Raw genomic sequence first — 14,390 nt, 5'->3', positions numbered from 1 at the left:
ATAAACAGTGGGCTTTTGGTGAAAATGATGCATCGGTGTCAGTTCATCAGTTGTGACACATGTACTATGTGGTGTGGGATGTCAGTAGTTGAGGAGGAGGTATGTGAGAGAAGTATCAACGGGGAGGAAATCACCTTGGTATTAAACCTCTAAGTGGCCACATTAAGAGGTTCACCAGCACCCTACAAGATTTTCAAGGATTTAAAAATGAAGATAAGATTTTAAATCCAGCTAGGTTACCACCCTCCAAACATATAAAGTATAACAAAAGATATAAGAAGAACCTAGAAAATATTTTTATTTAGAGCATTGCAGAGGACTCTGCTAGTGTAGTAGCTTACACACAATGGCTCATGGGCCAAATCTGGGATACAGCCTTTTCACGGGCCTGTTACCAAGAAGGGCTTTTATTTACATTCCTAGAATTTTGAAATAAAAGAATACCCAACAGAGACTGAATGTGGTCCTCAAGGCCTAACCTAGAGTTTATTATCTAGGTTTTTATGGGAAAAAAAAAATTTGCTGACTCCTATATTAGAAGACTAGCTAAGATACGATTCAAGGAAACATGGACATAAGCATAGAGTAACATTGATTAGGAACAGAATTTTGCAGATAGGAGAATAGGCATAGAAACATCAATAAAACTGGGAAAATTTAAAACAGGAAATTTTAGGAATAACATGACTACTTTTCAGTACATAAATTTATTTCACAATATAACTGAAATGGATAATTCTCTGAATACATAATCTACCAAACCTGACACTGGAAGAGATACAACATGTAAATAGATAAAATTCCAAATAAAAATTTGAGAATGTCATCAACTACCTGGCCAAAAACTTCACTGGGAAATTTTGCCAAACTTTAGTTAAAGAACAGGAAATCCCAAGGAGAATGACATAAAAATGCTGTAACATGAGTTCTGTACTGTTTCCCTCTTCCACCCAAAGAATACTGATTTTGATAATTGCACACAAATGAGAGCACCTTTCTGGGACCCAAGAGTCCAATGGAGGAGTTACACGATATCATTGAAGCAAAGAAAAAAATATAGAACTGAGATTGGACACATTGAAAAGGGTAAGAGGAAAATTCCCACATCACCTGTCACCTCGTCCTCAACAGCTCAGTGCCAAGAGAGACACGCTTGGCCTGTGATTTCTCCTGCAGAGGAAAGTGAGAACATGTGAGTGAGTGCCCAGCTTCCGCAACTCTGTGTGAAGCTATTGAGGACACCCACTTCTTTCTCACCCCTTTCAGAATACAGAGGTGATCTGCATACCTGAAGGGCAAGGAGAGGCTGAGAGCACAGCAGCCAGGGCTCAGAATTCAACAGGGGCACAGTTCCACTAACCACTTTGCAGACTCCATCAGGAAGCCTGTGCGTGAGTCACTGGGGACACCCGCTGTGGATCCCCCAAATTGGCCCATAACCATAACCTTGGGCCTCCAACATGCTGCATTCCACACTCAAACACTGACCCACCTTATGTGTGCCCCTGAGGGCAGTGTGTGCAACCTTTGTGGACATTCAGCATGGGCAGAAAGCTGGCTCAACCCAGCAGGATTGGGAGAAAGCATACACACTTGAGGAGCCCTCAACTACCCTAGGAAAAGCAAACATGAGACTCAGCACTCAGCCGGACTTTATGGAATTAGGAGAGGCATACAGTCTTAAGAATTCTCCCCTAACAGGGAACAAAAAGTATGGAACAGGCATATCCATAGAGACGTTCTGAGAAAGCCTGAGAATCCCTTGTAAAGCTGACCGAAGGCATTTCATTCCTGAAGGCTGTCAATAAAGACTGAAGGAGGTGACTGCATCTTCAGATGCTGAGACAGCAACTCACGACTTCAAGAAATATGAAAGATCAAGTAAACATAATACCACTTATACTTCAGAATTTTATAATAAAATAACTGTCCAGTAACCACTCCTAAAGAAATGGAGATTTATGGTTTCTCTGATAAAGAATTCAAATTAGTGTTTTTGAAGAAGCTCATGAACTACAAGAAAACGGAGAAAGACATTTTAATGAAATCAGGGAAACAATACATATAACAATACAAAACAATGCATAAACAACAGGAAAACAATACATCAGTTCAGTTCAGTTCAGTCGCTCAGTCGTGTCCGACTCTTTGTGACCCCATGAATCGCAGCACGCCAGGCCTCCCTGTCCAGCACCAACTCCTGGAGTTCACTCAGACTCACGTCCATCGAGTCAGTGATGCCATCCAGCCATCTCATCCTCTGTCGTCCCCTTCTGCTTCTCCCAGCATCAGAGTCTTTTCCAATGAGTCAACTCTTCGCATGAGGTGGCCAAAGTACTGGAGTTTCAGCTTTAGCATCATTCCTTCCAAAGAAATCCCAGGGCTGATCTCCTTCAGAATGGACTGGTTGGATCTCCTTGCAGTCCAAGGGACTCTCAAGAGTCTTCTCTAACACCACAGTTCAAAAGCATCAATTCTTCGGTGCTCAGCCTTCTTCACAGTCCAACTCTCACATCCATACATGACCACAGGAAAAACCATAGCCTTGACTAGACGGACCTTTGTTGGCAAAGTCATGTCTCTGCTTTTGAATATGCTGTCTAGGTTGGTCATACATAATAGAACCAAAAAGGAAGCCTAGAGCTGAAGAATACAAACAAAGGACATGACAACTGCAGCAGAAAGCAGCAGCAGTGGAATGAATCAACAAGAAATAAATAACCTATGAACTTTGAAGCAGGTCATTTGTAATTAACCAGTCAGAGGAGAAAAAAGTAAAAAGAATGAATAAAAGTAAAGAAAGCCTACATGAATTAAGGGATGTCATCAAGAAAACAACTAATATATTAGAGGAGTCACAGAAGGAAAAAGGGCGCAGGGGAAAGCAAAAGCTTATTTAAAGAAATAATTGCTGATAATTTTCAAAATCTGGGAAGAGAGATGGAAATTAAGAGTTCAAGATGTCTGTACTTTCCCAAAGAGATTCAAGTCAAAGAAGACTTTACTGAGACACATTATAATAAAACTGTCTAAAATGAAAGACAGAATTTCTGAAGCAGGAAACAAAAAACTACTTACATACAAGTTCAGTTCAGTCACTCAGTCGTGTCCATCTCTTTGTGACCCCATGAACCGCAGCACGCCAGACCTCCCTGTCCATCACCAACTCCTGGAGTTCACCAAAACTTGTGTCCATTGAGTCGGTGATGCCATCCAACCATCTCATCCTCTCTCGTCCCCTTCTCCTCCTGCCCCCAATCTTTCCCAGCATCAGGGTCTTTTCCAGTGAGTCAGCTCTCCGCATCAGGTGGCCAAAGTATTGGAGTTTCAGCTTCACATCAGTCCCTCCATTGAACACCCAGGACTGATCTCCTTTAGGATGGACTGGTTGGATCTCCTTGCAGACCAAGGGACTCTCAAGAGTCTCCTCCAACACCACAGTTCAAAAGCATCAACTCTTCGGTGCTCAGCTTTCTTCACAGTCCAACTCTCACATCCATACATGACCACTGGAAAAATCATAGCCTTGACTAGATGGACCTTTGTTGGCAAAGTAATGTCTCTACTTTTTAATATGCTGTCTAGTTTGGTCATAACTTTCCTTCTAAGGAGTAAGTGTCTTAATTTCATGGCTGCAATCACCATCCACAGTGATTTTGGAGCCCCCAAAAATAAAGTCAGCCACTGTTTCCACTGTTTCTCCATCTATTTGCCATGAAGTGATGGGACCAGATGTCATAATCTTAGTTTTCTGCATGTTGAGCTTTAAGCCAACTTTTCCACTGTCCTCTTCACTTTCATCAAGAGGATTTTTAGTTCCTCTTCACTTTCTGCCATAAGGGTGGTGTCATCTGCATATCTGAGGTTATTGATATTTCTCCCAGCAATCTTGATTCCAGCTTGTGTTTCTTCCAGTCCAGTTTTTCTCATGATGTACTCTGCATATAAGTTAAATAAGCAGGGTGACAATATACAGCCTTGGTGTACTCCTTTTCCTATTTGGAAGCAGTCTGTTGGTCCATGTCCAGTTCTAACTGTTGTTTCCTGACCGGCATACAGGTGTCTCAAGAGGCAGGTCAGGTGGTCTGGTATTCCCATCTCTTTCAGAATTGTCCACAGTTTATTGTGATCCACACAGTCAAAGGCTTTGGCATAGTCAATAAGGCAGAAATAGATGTTTTTCTGGCACTCTCTTGCTTTTTCGATGATCCAGCGGATGTCGGCAATTTGATCTCTGGTTCCTCTGCCTTTTCTGAAACCAGCTTGAACATCTGAAAGTTCACGGTTCACGTATTGCTGAAGCCTGGCTTGGAGAATTTTGAGCATTACTTTACTAGCATGTGAGATGAGTGCAATTGTGTGGTAGTTTGAGCATTCTTTGGCATTGCCCTTCTTTGGGATTGGAATGAAAACTGACCTTTTCCAGTCCTGTGGCCACTGCTGAGTTTTCCAAATTTGGTGGCATATTGAGTGCAGCACTTACACAGCATCATCTTTTAGGGTTTGAAGTAGCTCAAGTGGAATTCCATCACTTCACATTCCAGGATTCTGGCTCTAGGTGAGAGATCACACTGTCGTATTATCTGGGTCGTGAAAATCTTTTTTGTACAGGTCTGCTATATATTCTTGCCACCTCTTCTTAATATCTTCTGCTTCTGTTAGGTCCACACCATTTCTGTCCTTTATTGAGCCCATCTTTGCATGAAATGTTCCCTTGGTATAATTTTCTTGACAAGATCTCCAGTCTTTCCTATTCTGTTGTTTTCCTTTATTTCTTTGCACTCATCACTGAGAAAGGCTTTCTTTCTCTCCTTGCTATTCTTTGGAACTCTGCATTCAGATGCTTATATCTTTCCTTTTCTCCTTTGCTTTTTGGTTCTGTTCTTTTTCAGCTATTTTAAGTCCTCTTCAGACAGCCATTTTGCTTTTTTGCATTTCTTTTTCTTGGGGATGATCTTGATCCCTCTCTCCTGCACAATGTCACGAACCTCCATCCATAGTTCATCAGGCACTCTATCTATCAAATCTAGTCCCTTAAATCTATTTCTCACTTCCAGTGTATAATCATAAGGGTTTTGATTTAGGTCATACCTGAATGGTCTAGTGGTTTTCCCTACTTTCTTCAATTTCAGTCTGAAGTTGGCAATAAGGAGTTCATGATCTGAGCCACAGTCAGCTCCCGGTCTTGTTTTTGCTGAGTGTATAGAGCTTCTCCATCTTTGGCTGCAAAGAATATAATCAGTCTGATTTTGGTGTTGACCATCTGGTGATGTCCATGTGTAGAGTCTTCTCTTGTGTTGTTGGCAGAGGCTGTTTGCTATGTCAGTGTGTTCTCTTGGCAGAACTCTATTAGCCTTTTCCCTGCTTCATTCTGTATTCCAAGGCCAAATTTGTTTGTTACTCCAGATATCTCTTGACTCCCTACCTTTGCATTCCAGTCCCCTATAGTGAAAAGGACATCTTTTGTCAATTGTACCTCCATAAAACTGGAGGAAATGAACAATAAACAGTAAAAGAGTCAGTGTTTTTGTTTTTTAAAGAACAGGGAATCTCAGTGCTACTCTTACACTGTTTCAGAGAACAGGAAAATAAGGAATACTTTTCATTGTTTTATGAAGCAAGGTTAACACTAGTGCCGAACCTGATGTAAAGATTTACTAAAAAGAAAAAAAATAAACATAGCTCAGTCTTACTTTTGATAGCTACAGTGTTAATTTGGCTTCTAAGAAAAGGTTTGTATGTTTTAGATTTTCATACTGAAGTATTCAGGGGAAGAATGTCATGATGACTTCTTTTTTTATACTTTGCCTGTCGTCATTTACTTTAAAATACTTAAGATTTGAATATATATAACCATAGATCTTTGGGTTCATAGGTTGGCCAGATCGTCATCCTATTTTTAGGGGTTTCTGAGTCAGTAAGGAAGTACTGGTGAACCTTTTATAGTGATTATTATATTTGAAATTTGTTGGTATTGAACTTGTTTTCTATATATTTATAATTTCAGTTTTTGAATACAGAAAACACACACTCGAAATCATAATTGAATCATATGGAAGGATCTTTTTAGGGCTTATTAATGTGCTCCTTTTCTATCTGTTTGACACAATGACTTATAAAAACAATGGATAATGATAAAAGGACTTTTCAAAAAATATATGTGGGTGTTAAGAGTTAATCTCAAAGGGAAGTAGGATATCTTGAATAGCAAAATTAAAGAAGAGAGAAGCTACCTATTTTGAGACATTTAAAAGAAAAGTAAAAAATAAAAATAGGATATCAGATAAAGAACAGAATATTAGTGAACCTCAATTCAAACATTAATAGATTTATTTTTGGCCTTTTGACCAGCATATCAGTTTTTTTAAATACTTTTTCCTGAGTATATTTTATTAGGTATATGTTTATACAGATTGATATATTATTTAGCCATCACATTGACTTCTTGAGCCCAGGAATGCGTGCCGCCTTAGAAGCCATATAGTTCATCCTCCTTCGATTTTCAGAAAAAGACACCTCTCTGGTTCCCTTGAGTAACCAGATCTGTTCTTTAATCTAACACAGGAAAGTTGGGTAGGTGACAGCTATGTCTTGTGAATTCACTACCTTAAACTTCATCATGTGGCTCTTCCATAAATGATGAGCTGGATAACTGGTTGGTTGGTCACTAAAGAAAATTGAAAAATTGTGAGAAATAGGTATTGGAAAGAAGAGGGTATAAAATTCAGAAAAGCAATCGTGTAATTTGGCATAAGATATAGGAGGAGGACATTATTATATGAGAATTAAGAAGAAGAGGACCCAAGTTCGCAAAGGAAAATAAGTACAACCTTGAGACAAATGAAAATTGAAGGGGAATGAATGGGAAGTCTTACATTTCCCCTTATCTAGGAGTTACTGAATCATTGTGTTAGAGCAATTGGCACCATTTAAACTTGTCTGAATTTATTTCTACCCTGGGTTTTTTTCCCCCTCATTTTTAAGAAACATATCATATGTGATTTTTTTAATGTTACCCCTTCAGAAGTGTAGACTTTGTGTAGGAGTTTCATGTAATTGTGAATTAATGTCCTGATGATAAAAAGGAAAGGCTATAATGCTTGTCTTTTTTTGTGGGGGTGGGGGACTATTCCAGGCATAGCCCTTTTGTACCTGCAGTTGTACCGGGTCACATGTGACCAGTCCTATTTGCTCCGATCCCTGGATTACGTAAAGAGAACACTTCGGAATCTGAATGGCCGAAGGGTCACTTTCCTCTGTGGAGATGCTGGGCCCCTGGCCGTTGGAGCTGTTGTTTATCATAAACTCAAAAGTGATTGTGAGTCCCAGGAATGCATCACAAAGTGAGTTTTTACTACTGGAAGTGCTTTCTCCAAATTCTCAGTATTGATGTTGAAAGAAACTCAAAAAATGAAAATGACTTTCTCTCTTTTTTTTTTTTTGCAATTTATCCAATGCAGTTTATTTACACTCTTTTTTTTTTAATTTTATTTTTTAACTTTACAATATTGTATTGGTTTTGCCATATATCAACATGAATCTGCCACAGGTATACACGTGTTCCCCATCCTGAACCCTCCTCTCTCCTCCCTCCCCATACCATCCCTCTGGGTTGTCCCAGTGCACCAGCCCCAAGCATCCAGTATCGTGCATCGAACCTGGACTGGCGACTCGTTTCATATATGATATTATACATGTTTCAGTGCTGTTCTCCTAAATCATCCCACCCTCTCTCTCTCCCACAGAGTCCTAAAGACTATTCTATACATCAGTGTCTCTTTTAATTCGCCTGCTCTTGCAAATAGTTCTCTCCAAGTAGAAAAAAGTTTGAAAATTAATCTTGAGCCTTCAATATTGGGATTGTTTGCTCCTTTTCTATCCAAGCATGTGTTTGTCTTAATTTGAGGGAAGAGAGTAAACATGTTTTTTCCTAAGTAATTTTTGGTTGCCCTCAGTGCATGAAAATTAACTTATAAGACTTAGATTCACTATAATAACTGAGTTATTCTTTGGTTCAGTTGTTATGAAATACAGAGAATGTAAGTTTTTATTGCATGTATTGGTTTATATTCTCTTTTGAATCAGAGCTCACTGCCATGGTCTAGTGAAGTGTCTGGCATGTGCTGGTCAGTTAATGTTAGTTAACCATGGGGTGACTCAAGCTAATTCTCAACCATTGGCTACATTTTAGTAAGATTTTTATTAAAATTTCTAATCACTTTCTTTTAATTCTGGGTTTCAAAACTGAGTATCTTCTCTTATATGTATATATTCCTATAAAGTTTAGATATATTAGTAAATGTAGAACTTTTGAACAGCAAGATGTGTTATTATTAATTTTGGTATCTGAGAGAGAAGCTTTTGTTTGGTTTTGTAGTGGAAGTTTTTGTTGTTTTCCGTCTTTTTTGATATTTTAAAAAATCATTTTTAAATGAAAAATAATAACGGATAATTCCTAAAGTTATAGGGTTACTTGCAGTTGCAGGAAGAGGTATTTTAGACATTCTCTGGGAAAACAGACTTTTTCTTGTTGGGTAGACTTTTGCAACTCCAGAGAACCATCGTCTGTCGAGATTCAGACCTTCCTGATGAGCTGCTTTATGGACGGGCAGGTTATCTGTACGCCTTACTCTACGTGAACACGGAGATAGGTCCAGGCGCTGTGTGTGAGTCAGCTATCAAAGAGGTACTGTGGGGCCGCGGGCTGGGGAGTCCTCTCCTTTCCATCAGGCAGCCTGTCTGCTAGCATAGAGCTATAGTAGTAGCTGGACTCTGCCTCTAGGTAAGAGTAATTTCCTAAGGCCTCTCATAAAATTAATAGATAGCTCTTTTATTTTTTCTTCTGGGGATTTTTTTTTTTTTTTTAATTTAAGTTTGTATTAATTCAGCTGTTTTTACTAGAACCAAACACTAGCTTAAAGAAGAGAGAATGTTTATTTCTCTTTCATGAGGTATCTGAACTGATAGGCAATCAAGGTGAATATGGCTAGGGACCAGCTTCTCTCTTGTTCTGCCTTATCCTTGGGCCATGCCCTTATCTGCACGGCACTGAGAGCCCCCAGCCCAGGGGGTGGTGAGGACGTGGAGGAACCAGAAGTTGCCCACCTCACCTGTGCGCACATCCTACTTCTAGAACTCCGTCAGATGACTGTGTCCCCCTGTCTGTATCTCTGAGGCGATATATCTCACTAAAATTTGGAGCCCTGTTACCAAAAGTATGAGGGGAGAGAGGATATGAGGAAACAGTTAAATACTACTTTGCCACATAGTCATTCTAAAATCCTGCAGCAAACTCGTTGCTGTAATCTTTCATAAATAAAGCCAGTTCCTCCAGCATTGGTGGGTGTACAGTTATCCCTTAGTACCTGCTGGGGATTGATTCCAGGACCCCCTCTGGATACCAAATGCCAGGATGCTGAAGTCTCTTAATAAAGTGATATAGTATTTGCATGTAAGCTATGCATATCCTCCTGTGTACTTTAAATCATCTCTAGATTATTTTTCATACCTAACACCGTATGGTATGTATGTATGTAAAATGCTGTGTAAACAGTTGTCTCCATGCCACCAATTCAAGTTTTGCTTCTTGGAGCTTTCTGGAATATATTTTCCCCAATATTTTTTTCAGAGGTTGGTTGATTCCATGGGTGTGAAACCCACAGCAGATATGGAGGACCAACTGTACTTGCCTTTTGGGGGAAAATATTGAGTCTAAGTAGTCCAGGACAGTTTTTATAGGAAGTTTTTCTAGGTTCTAGTAAACTGTCCATACAAAGACCTTTTGATCTCTTGGTTCTGATTCTTAATATCTTTTTCTACTCTGAGATTGTCTTCTGATTTCTCCCTGACTGTATTTATTGATTAATAAAGATAATGGTGCTTATCTTTTCAGATTAAGTAATCTATGTATTAAAGATTAAACATTTTCAGATTAAGTGATCTATGTATATAAAGATTTTCAGATTAAGTAATCTATGTATATAAAGACATGCTGTTATTGTTAATTAAAGTAAAACAGATTAGATGTAAGTTTTCTAGACTTACCTGTATCATCATCTGTGTAGGTAGTCAATGCTATCATTGAATCGGGCAAAGCTTTGTCCAAGGAAGAGAAGAAGGTAGAGCGCTGTCCCCTGCTGTATCAGTGGCACAGGAAGCAGTATGTTGGAGCAGCCCATGGCATGGCCGGGATCTACTACATGTTAATGCAGGTGAGTGACAGTCTGTAATACCAGTGTAGTAACCACATTATAAAATACCAGATTGAATCGAGAATAGGAACTGAAATTTTACCACAAACCAAGCAGGCTGAAATGAAATAAGAATCATGGATCCTCAAGCAGGGACCTCCTGAGAGAGAGTACTTCTGTGTGCAGTTTTGTGCTGGATACGGTGTCTGTGGCCCACACTTTATTTCTGTCCATTTTTCCCTGCTCTTTTAATTGGGGAAAACCTTCAAGAAGCAGAAAAGGCTTCTAGAATGCAGACTAGGGCAGAAGCTTTTTCATATTCAAATAACCCCAACTTGGTATCAGTTGTGTTGAAAATTTTTAACTAGTTTATTATTGTGGTTATGATCTTGTCTCTGAATCACCCTTGTCTGCTGAATCACATACTGACACTTCCATCAGATAGTCAAAGACTTTGCACCAAATATTGCTTCAGCCTGCTTCCAGCCTTATGGCCTGCAAGCCCCTCGTCTGTGGGCAGACCTCAGCAACATCGAAGGTTCAGTTCTACACTGCTGCAGGAAAGCAAATGTCACAATGAAGGAAGTCATACATTTTTTGGCTTTCCAGTGCGTGTAAAAGTTATGTTTACATTATAGTGTAGTCTATTTAAAATGTGCAATACTATTATTAGATCCTTAAAAAAACATGTACATACCTGAATTTTACAATACTTTATTGCTAAAAAATGCTAAACTATCATCTGAAACTTCAGTGAGTGGTAATCTTTTTGCAGTAGTTACATCACAGGTCACTGATCGTATATCACTATATCAAATGTAATAACAATGAAAAAGTTTGAAATATTGTGAGAATTACCAAAATGTTTCACAGAGAAACAAAATGAACAAATCCTGTTGGAAAAAGTGGTGCCAGTAGTCTTGTTTGATTCAGAGTTGCCATAACCTTCAGTTTTTTAAAAACACAAGTGCAGCACAATAAAACAAGGTCTGGCTGTACTTTTTTTTTTTTTTTTTTTCCAATTAAGCCTTTTTTTATTCTACCATACCCATAACAGAGTACTTTATTAACTTATTCAAAATTACAAAGCTAGTATGTCAAGGAACATGGATTAGAATTTAGATCTTTTTAATTAAAAGACCGTATATTCCTTTTTAAAATTTTTACTTACAAATTCCTTTTTTATTTTTATCTTTTGCATCATGCTGGTACTCACTAAAGGAAAATAGAAAATTCCTATCTGCCCAGGACTAGAACTCCTTTCTCTGGTGATTAAGTATATTTGGTTATCATTGTAGAAAGTAAAACACCTATGTATTCTAATTTGTGAATTTTGTCTTAGTTCAGACATGTTCCCAAGCAGCCAGAATTCCATGTCTCATTTTAAAATGGCAATTTTGTTCTAGACAGTTGGTAGATTGTCTGTTTTTCTCTATTTTCTCAGAAAAACATTTATAACAGTGGCCTTTGAACCTTTTTTAAAAGTGGTAAAACCTTTAGGGGGAACATAATCATAAGAAAATCACCAATAATTTAGTTTTGGGTGTTTAATTTTGCTAGAGATGAGGGGGTTCCTTGAGAGAATCACAAATCATAAAATTTTCAACTCACCTACTTTTAAAGTGACAAACATAGAGACACTCTTTTGTAAAGGATGCTATTTAGAAATTGATGTCAGCGTTCTCTTCCTGATCACTAAGCAGTGATGGGCCAGAGCTGGTCTCGTGAAGCTGGCCGTGCATGCCTCTCCCCAGCGGTGCCAGCCTGACCTTGCAGGGGCTCCCGTGTGATTTCATTTGAAACCACAGAACAGCATACACAAAAACTTTCAAAATATCACTTGAACTGAACTCCACTTTTACAATGAAGAATAAAGAACAGTTCTTCTTGAAAATCATGTCAAAACATCAAGGAAAGCAAGAAACTGACACCCAGCTTCTTTGATGAGACTTGGAGACTTCTGTAGCCCCACTAGACAAGTATGTAGACTGAGAATAGATGAAGGAACAAAGAAAGAATAGGCGACCGGAGAGGACAGGATGGTTGCACAAGCTGCCTGCGGAAGAGGATGCCAGCAAGAAGCAAGCCAGGAATTTAAGCCCCGCACTCAGGAATTTAAGGTGCTCTCAAATGCAGTGCCAGACATGTATGCAGGTGGAGAGTGAGTCTGGGCCACAGGAGGGCATCTTTGAAAATCTCTGTGGAGCCCACCTGGGCCTCTGCAGGGATCATCACCCTGCACAGCGAGGTGACTAGAGATAACAGGAAGTAGACTGAAAGAGTAAACCCAGTTCTTTTAACTCCAGAAAGCCAGGTATAGATGAGTCTGAAGTGAAGCACAGAACTGGAGGCGGGGCTTCATGACTGTTCCCACGGTCAGCAAGGAGACCTTGCTGTGGCCACAGCCAGCCTCTCCCCAGCACCTTCCCCCAGCCCAGCTGTCAGTGCCTCACCACCTCACATAGGGAATTCAAGTCTCTTGCAGAAACAGCTCAGATAAAAGATTTGCAGATATAGGTATATGAAAGTCCCCAGCTGTCTGTGATGGTTAAATTTATGTGTTAACCTGACTGGGCTGTGGTGCCCAGACATTTAGTCAGACATTATTTCCATGAGGGTGTATAGGTGATGTTTACATTTAAACAGGTTGACTTCTGGTAAAGAAGTCTGTTCTCTGCACTGTGGATGGGCTTCATCCAGTCAGTTGAAGGCCTCCCCTGAGCAAGAGGGAATCCCCAGCAGACAGCCTTCAGCTTCATCTGCAGCCTCAGCAAGCATTGATGCAAAAGTCTGCCCAGGCCTTAAGTAACCAGAGAGGTAAATTAATTCTAGTTTTATATGTTCCTCAGTATTCTAGGTAATTGATGCTTAACTATATTAGCCACAATATAGGTTAAAAAAGAAAAAAACTTTTGGAAAAATTAATTAAATTTTTTATTTGTTTAAAAGCCAGCAGCAAAAGTGGACCAAGAAACCTTGACAGAAATGGTGAAACCTAGTATTGACTATATGCGCCACAAAAGATTCCGATCTGGGAATTACCCGTCGTCACTAAGCAATGAGACAGACCGCCTGGTGCACTGGTGCCACGGCGCGCCTGGCGTCATCCACGTGCTCATGCAGGCGCACAAGGTCAGTGCTCAGGCTGTGTCCTTAGCATCCGGTGTGCACACACACACACTGCTCACCACCGAGTTTTCCGTTTGGTCTTGATAATCACAGTTGCTTGCAAACTAAAAACCTTTTAGGGCTAATATTTCTACTAGTAAGCAGAAAATCTTATTTCACTGTTCATCACCACTATAGTTAGAGCTGTAAGTGTGTATGTGTGTCTTAACAGGGATTATATTTATGTGTAAAAGAAAACCTAGCTGACAGAAGTATAACCAGTAAGGTAGGAGGTAGCATTATAGCCACAGTGCTTTTTGTTTGACTTCACATCATTTCATCTCCTTCCTTGAATTAACCTTTGTTGCAGGATGATGATGATGATTTGGGGAATTTTAAATCTGAATTTAAAATTATTATAAAATTATTTATGAAAGATGGACATGGCGTTCAAATTTTCACACATACAGGGTATTATTGGAAATTTGGCAATGCCTTTACTGATGAACTGTAGTAGACTCTCAATCTGTCTGTGCACAGTGTTAAGAATACTGTTATTTCTCTCCTGGACTTAAAATTACCATGTAAATTGAAATTATCATTTAAGATTGCTATTGAAATTTTTTCTTTTAATGCATCTTTGTAATGGTTGATGTTTGATTTTTCCCTCCTGTAGATGCTACTCACATTTCACATAGGGCATATGCTTGTTGGTATGAACATGTATTATTTGAAATTATGTAGTATTTTAAATGGTCTTGGAAAAAATGTCAAGATCTTTAATACTATTTCTGTGATGTATTAGGTATTTTGTTAATTGAAAGTGATTTCCTAACAGTTACCTTTGTGGACATTTGTGGACCTCATGGGTGGAAGCTGTTTTGATGAATAGTTACAGTCAGTGAGTTTCTGTGGTAGCTTAGATGGTGAAGAATCTGCCTGCAGTGCAGGAGACCTGGTTTTGATTACTGGGTTGAGAAGATCCTCTGTAGAAAGGAGTGGCTACCCACTCCAGTATTCTTGCCTAAAGAATCTTATGGACAGAGGAGCCTAGTGGACTATAAGTCCATGGAGTTGCAAAGAGTCAGACAT

At 39.3% G+C, this 14,390-nt stretch overlaps 1 protein-coding gene across 2 annotated transcripts in view; it reads left to right on the top strand.

The window, feature by feature from the left end:
- LANCL2 (LanC like glutathione S-transferase 2) overlaps positions 1-14,390 on the top strand; it is an 86,284-nt gene that overhangs the window by 46,139 nt on the left and 25,755 nt on the right. Inside the window, exons 3-6 of one of the 2 annotated variants that reach the window (XM_019984738.2) lie at positions 7,136-7,343; positions 8,539-8,686; positions 10,065-10,211; positions 13,140-13,322. In XM_019984738.2, the coding sequence (XP_019840297.1) occupies positions 7,136-7,343; positions 8,539-8,686; positions 10,065-10,211; positions 13,140-13,322 (686 nt within the window). The remainder of the gene's footprint in view (positions 1-7,135; positions 7,344-8,538; positions 8,687-10,064; positions 10,212-13,139; positions 13,323-14,390) is intronic. The other variant, XM_019984739.2, reaches the window with a different exon arrangement.

The sequence above is a fragment of the Bos indicus genome, chromosome 22 (genome assembly GCF_029378745.1).
Source record: "Bos indicus isolate NIAB-ARS_2022 breed Sahiwal x Tharparkar chromosome 22, NIAB-ARS_B.indTharparkar_mat_pri_1.0, whole genome shotgun sequence".
NCBI lineage: Eukaryota > Metazoa > Chordata > Mammalia > Artiodactyla > Bovidae > Bos > Bos indicus.
Note: the sequence above shows the minus strand (reverse complement) of the source record. Positions and strands in the feature narration are given on the sequence as shown.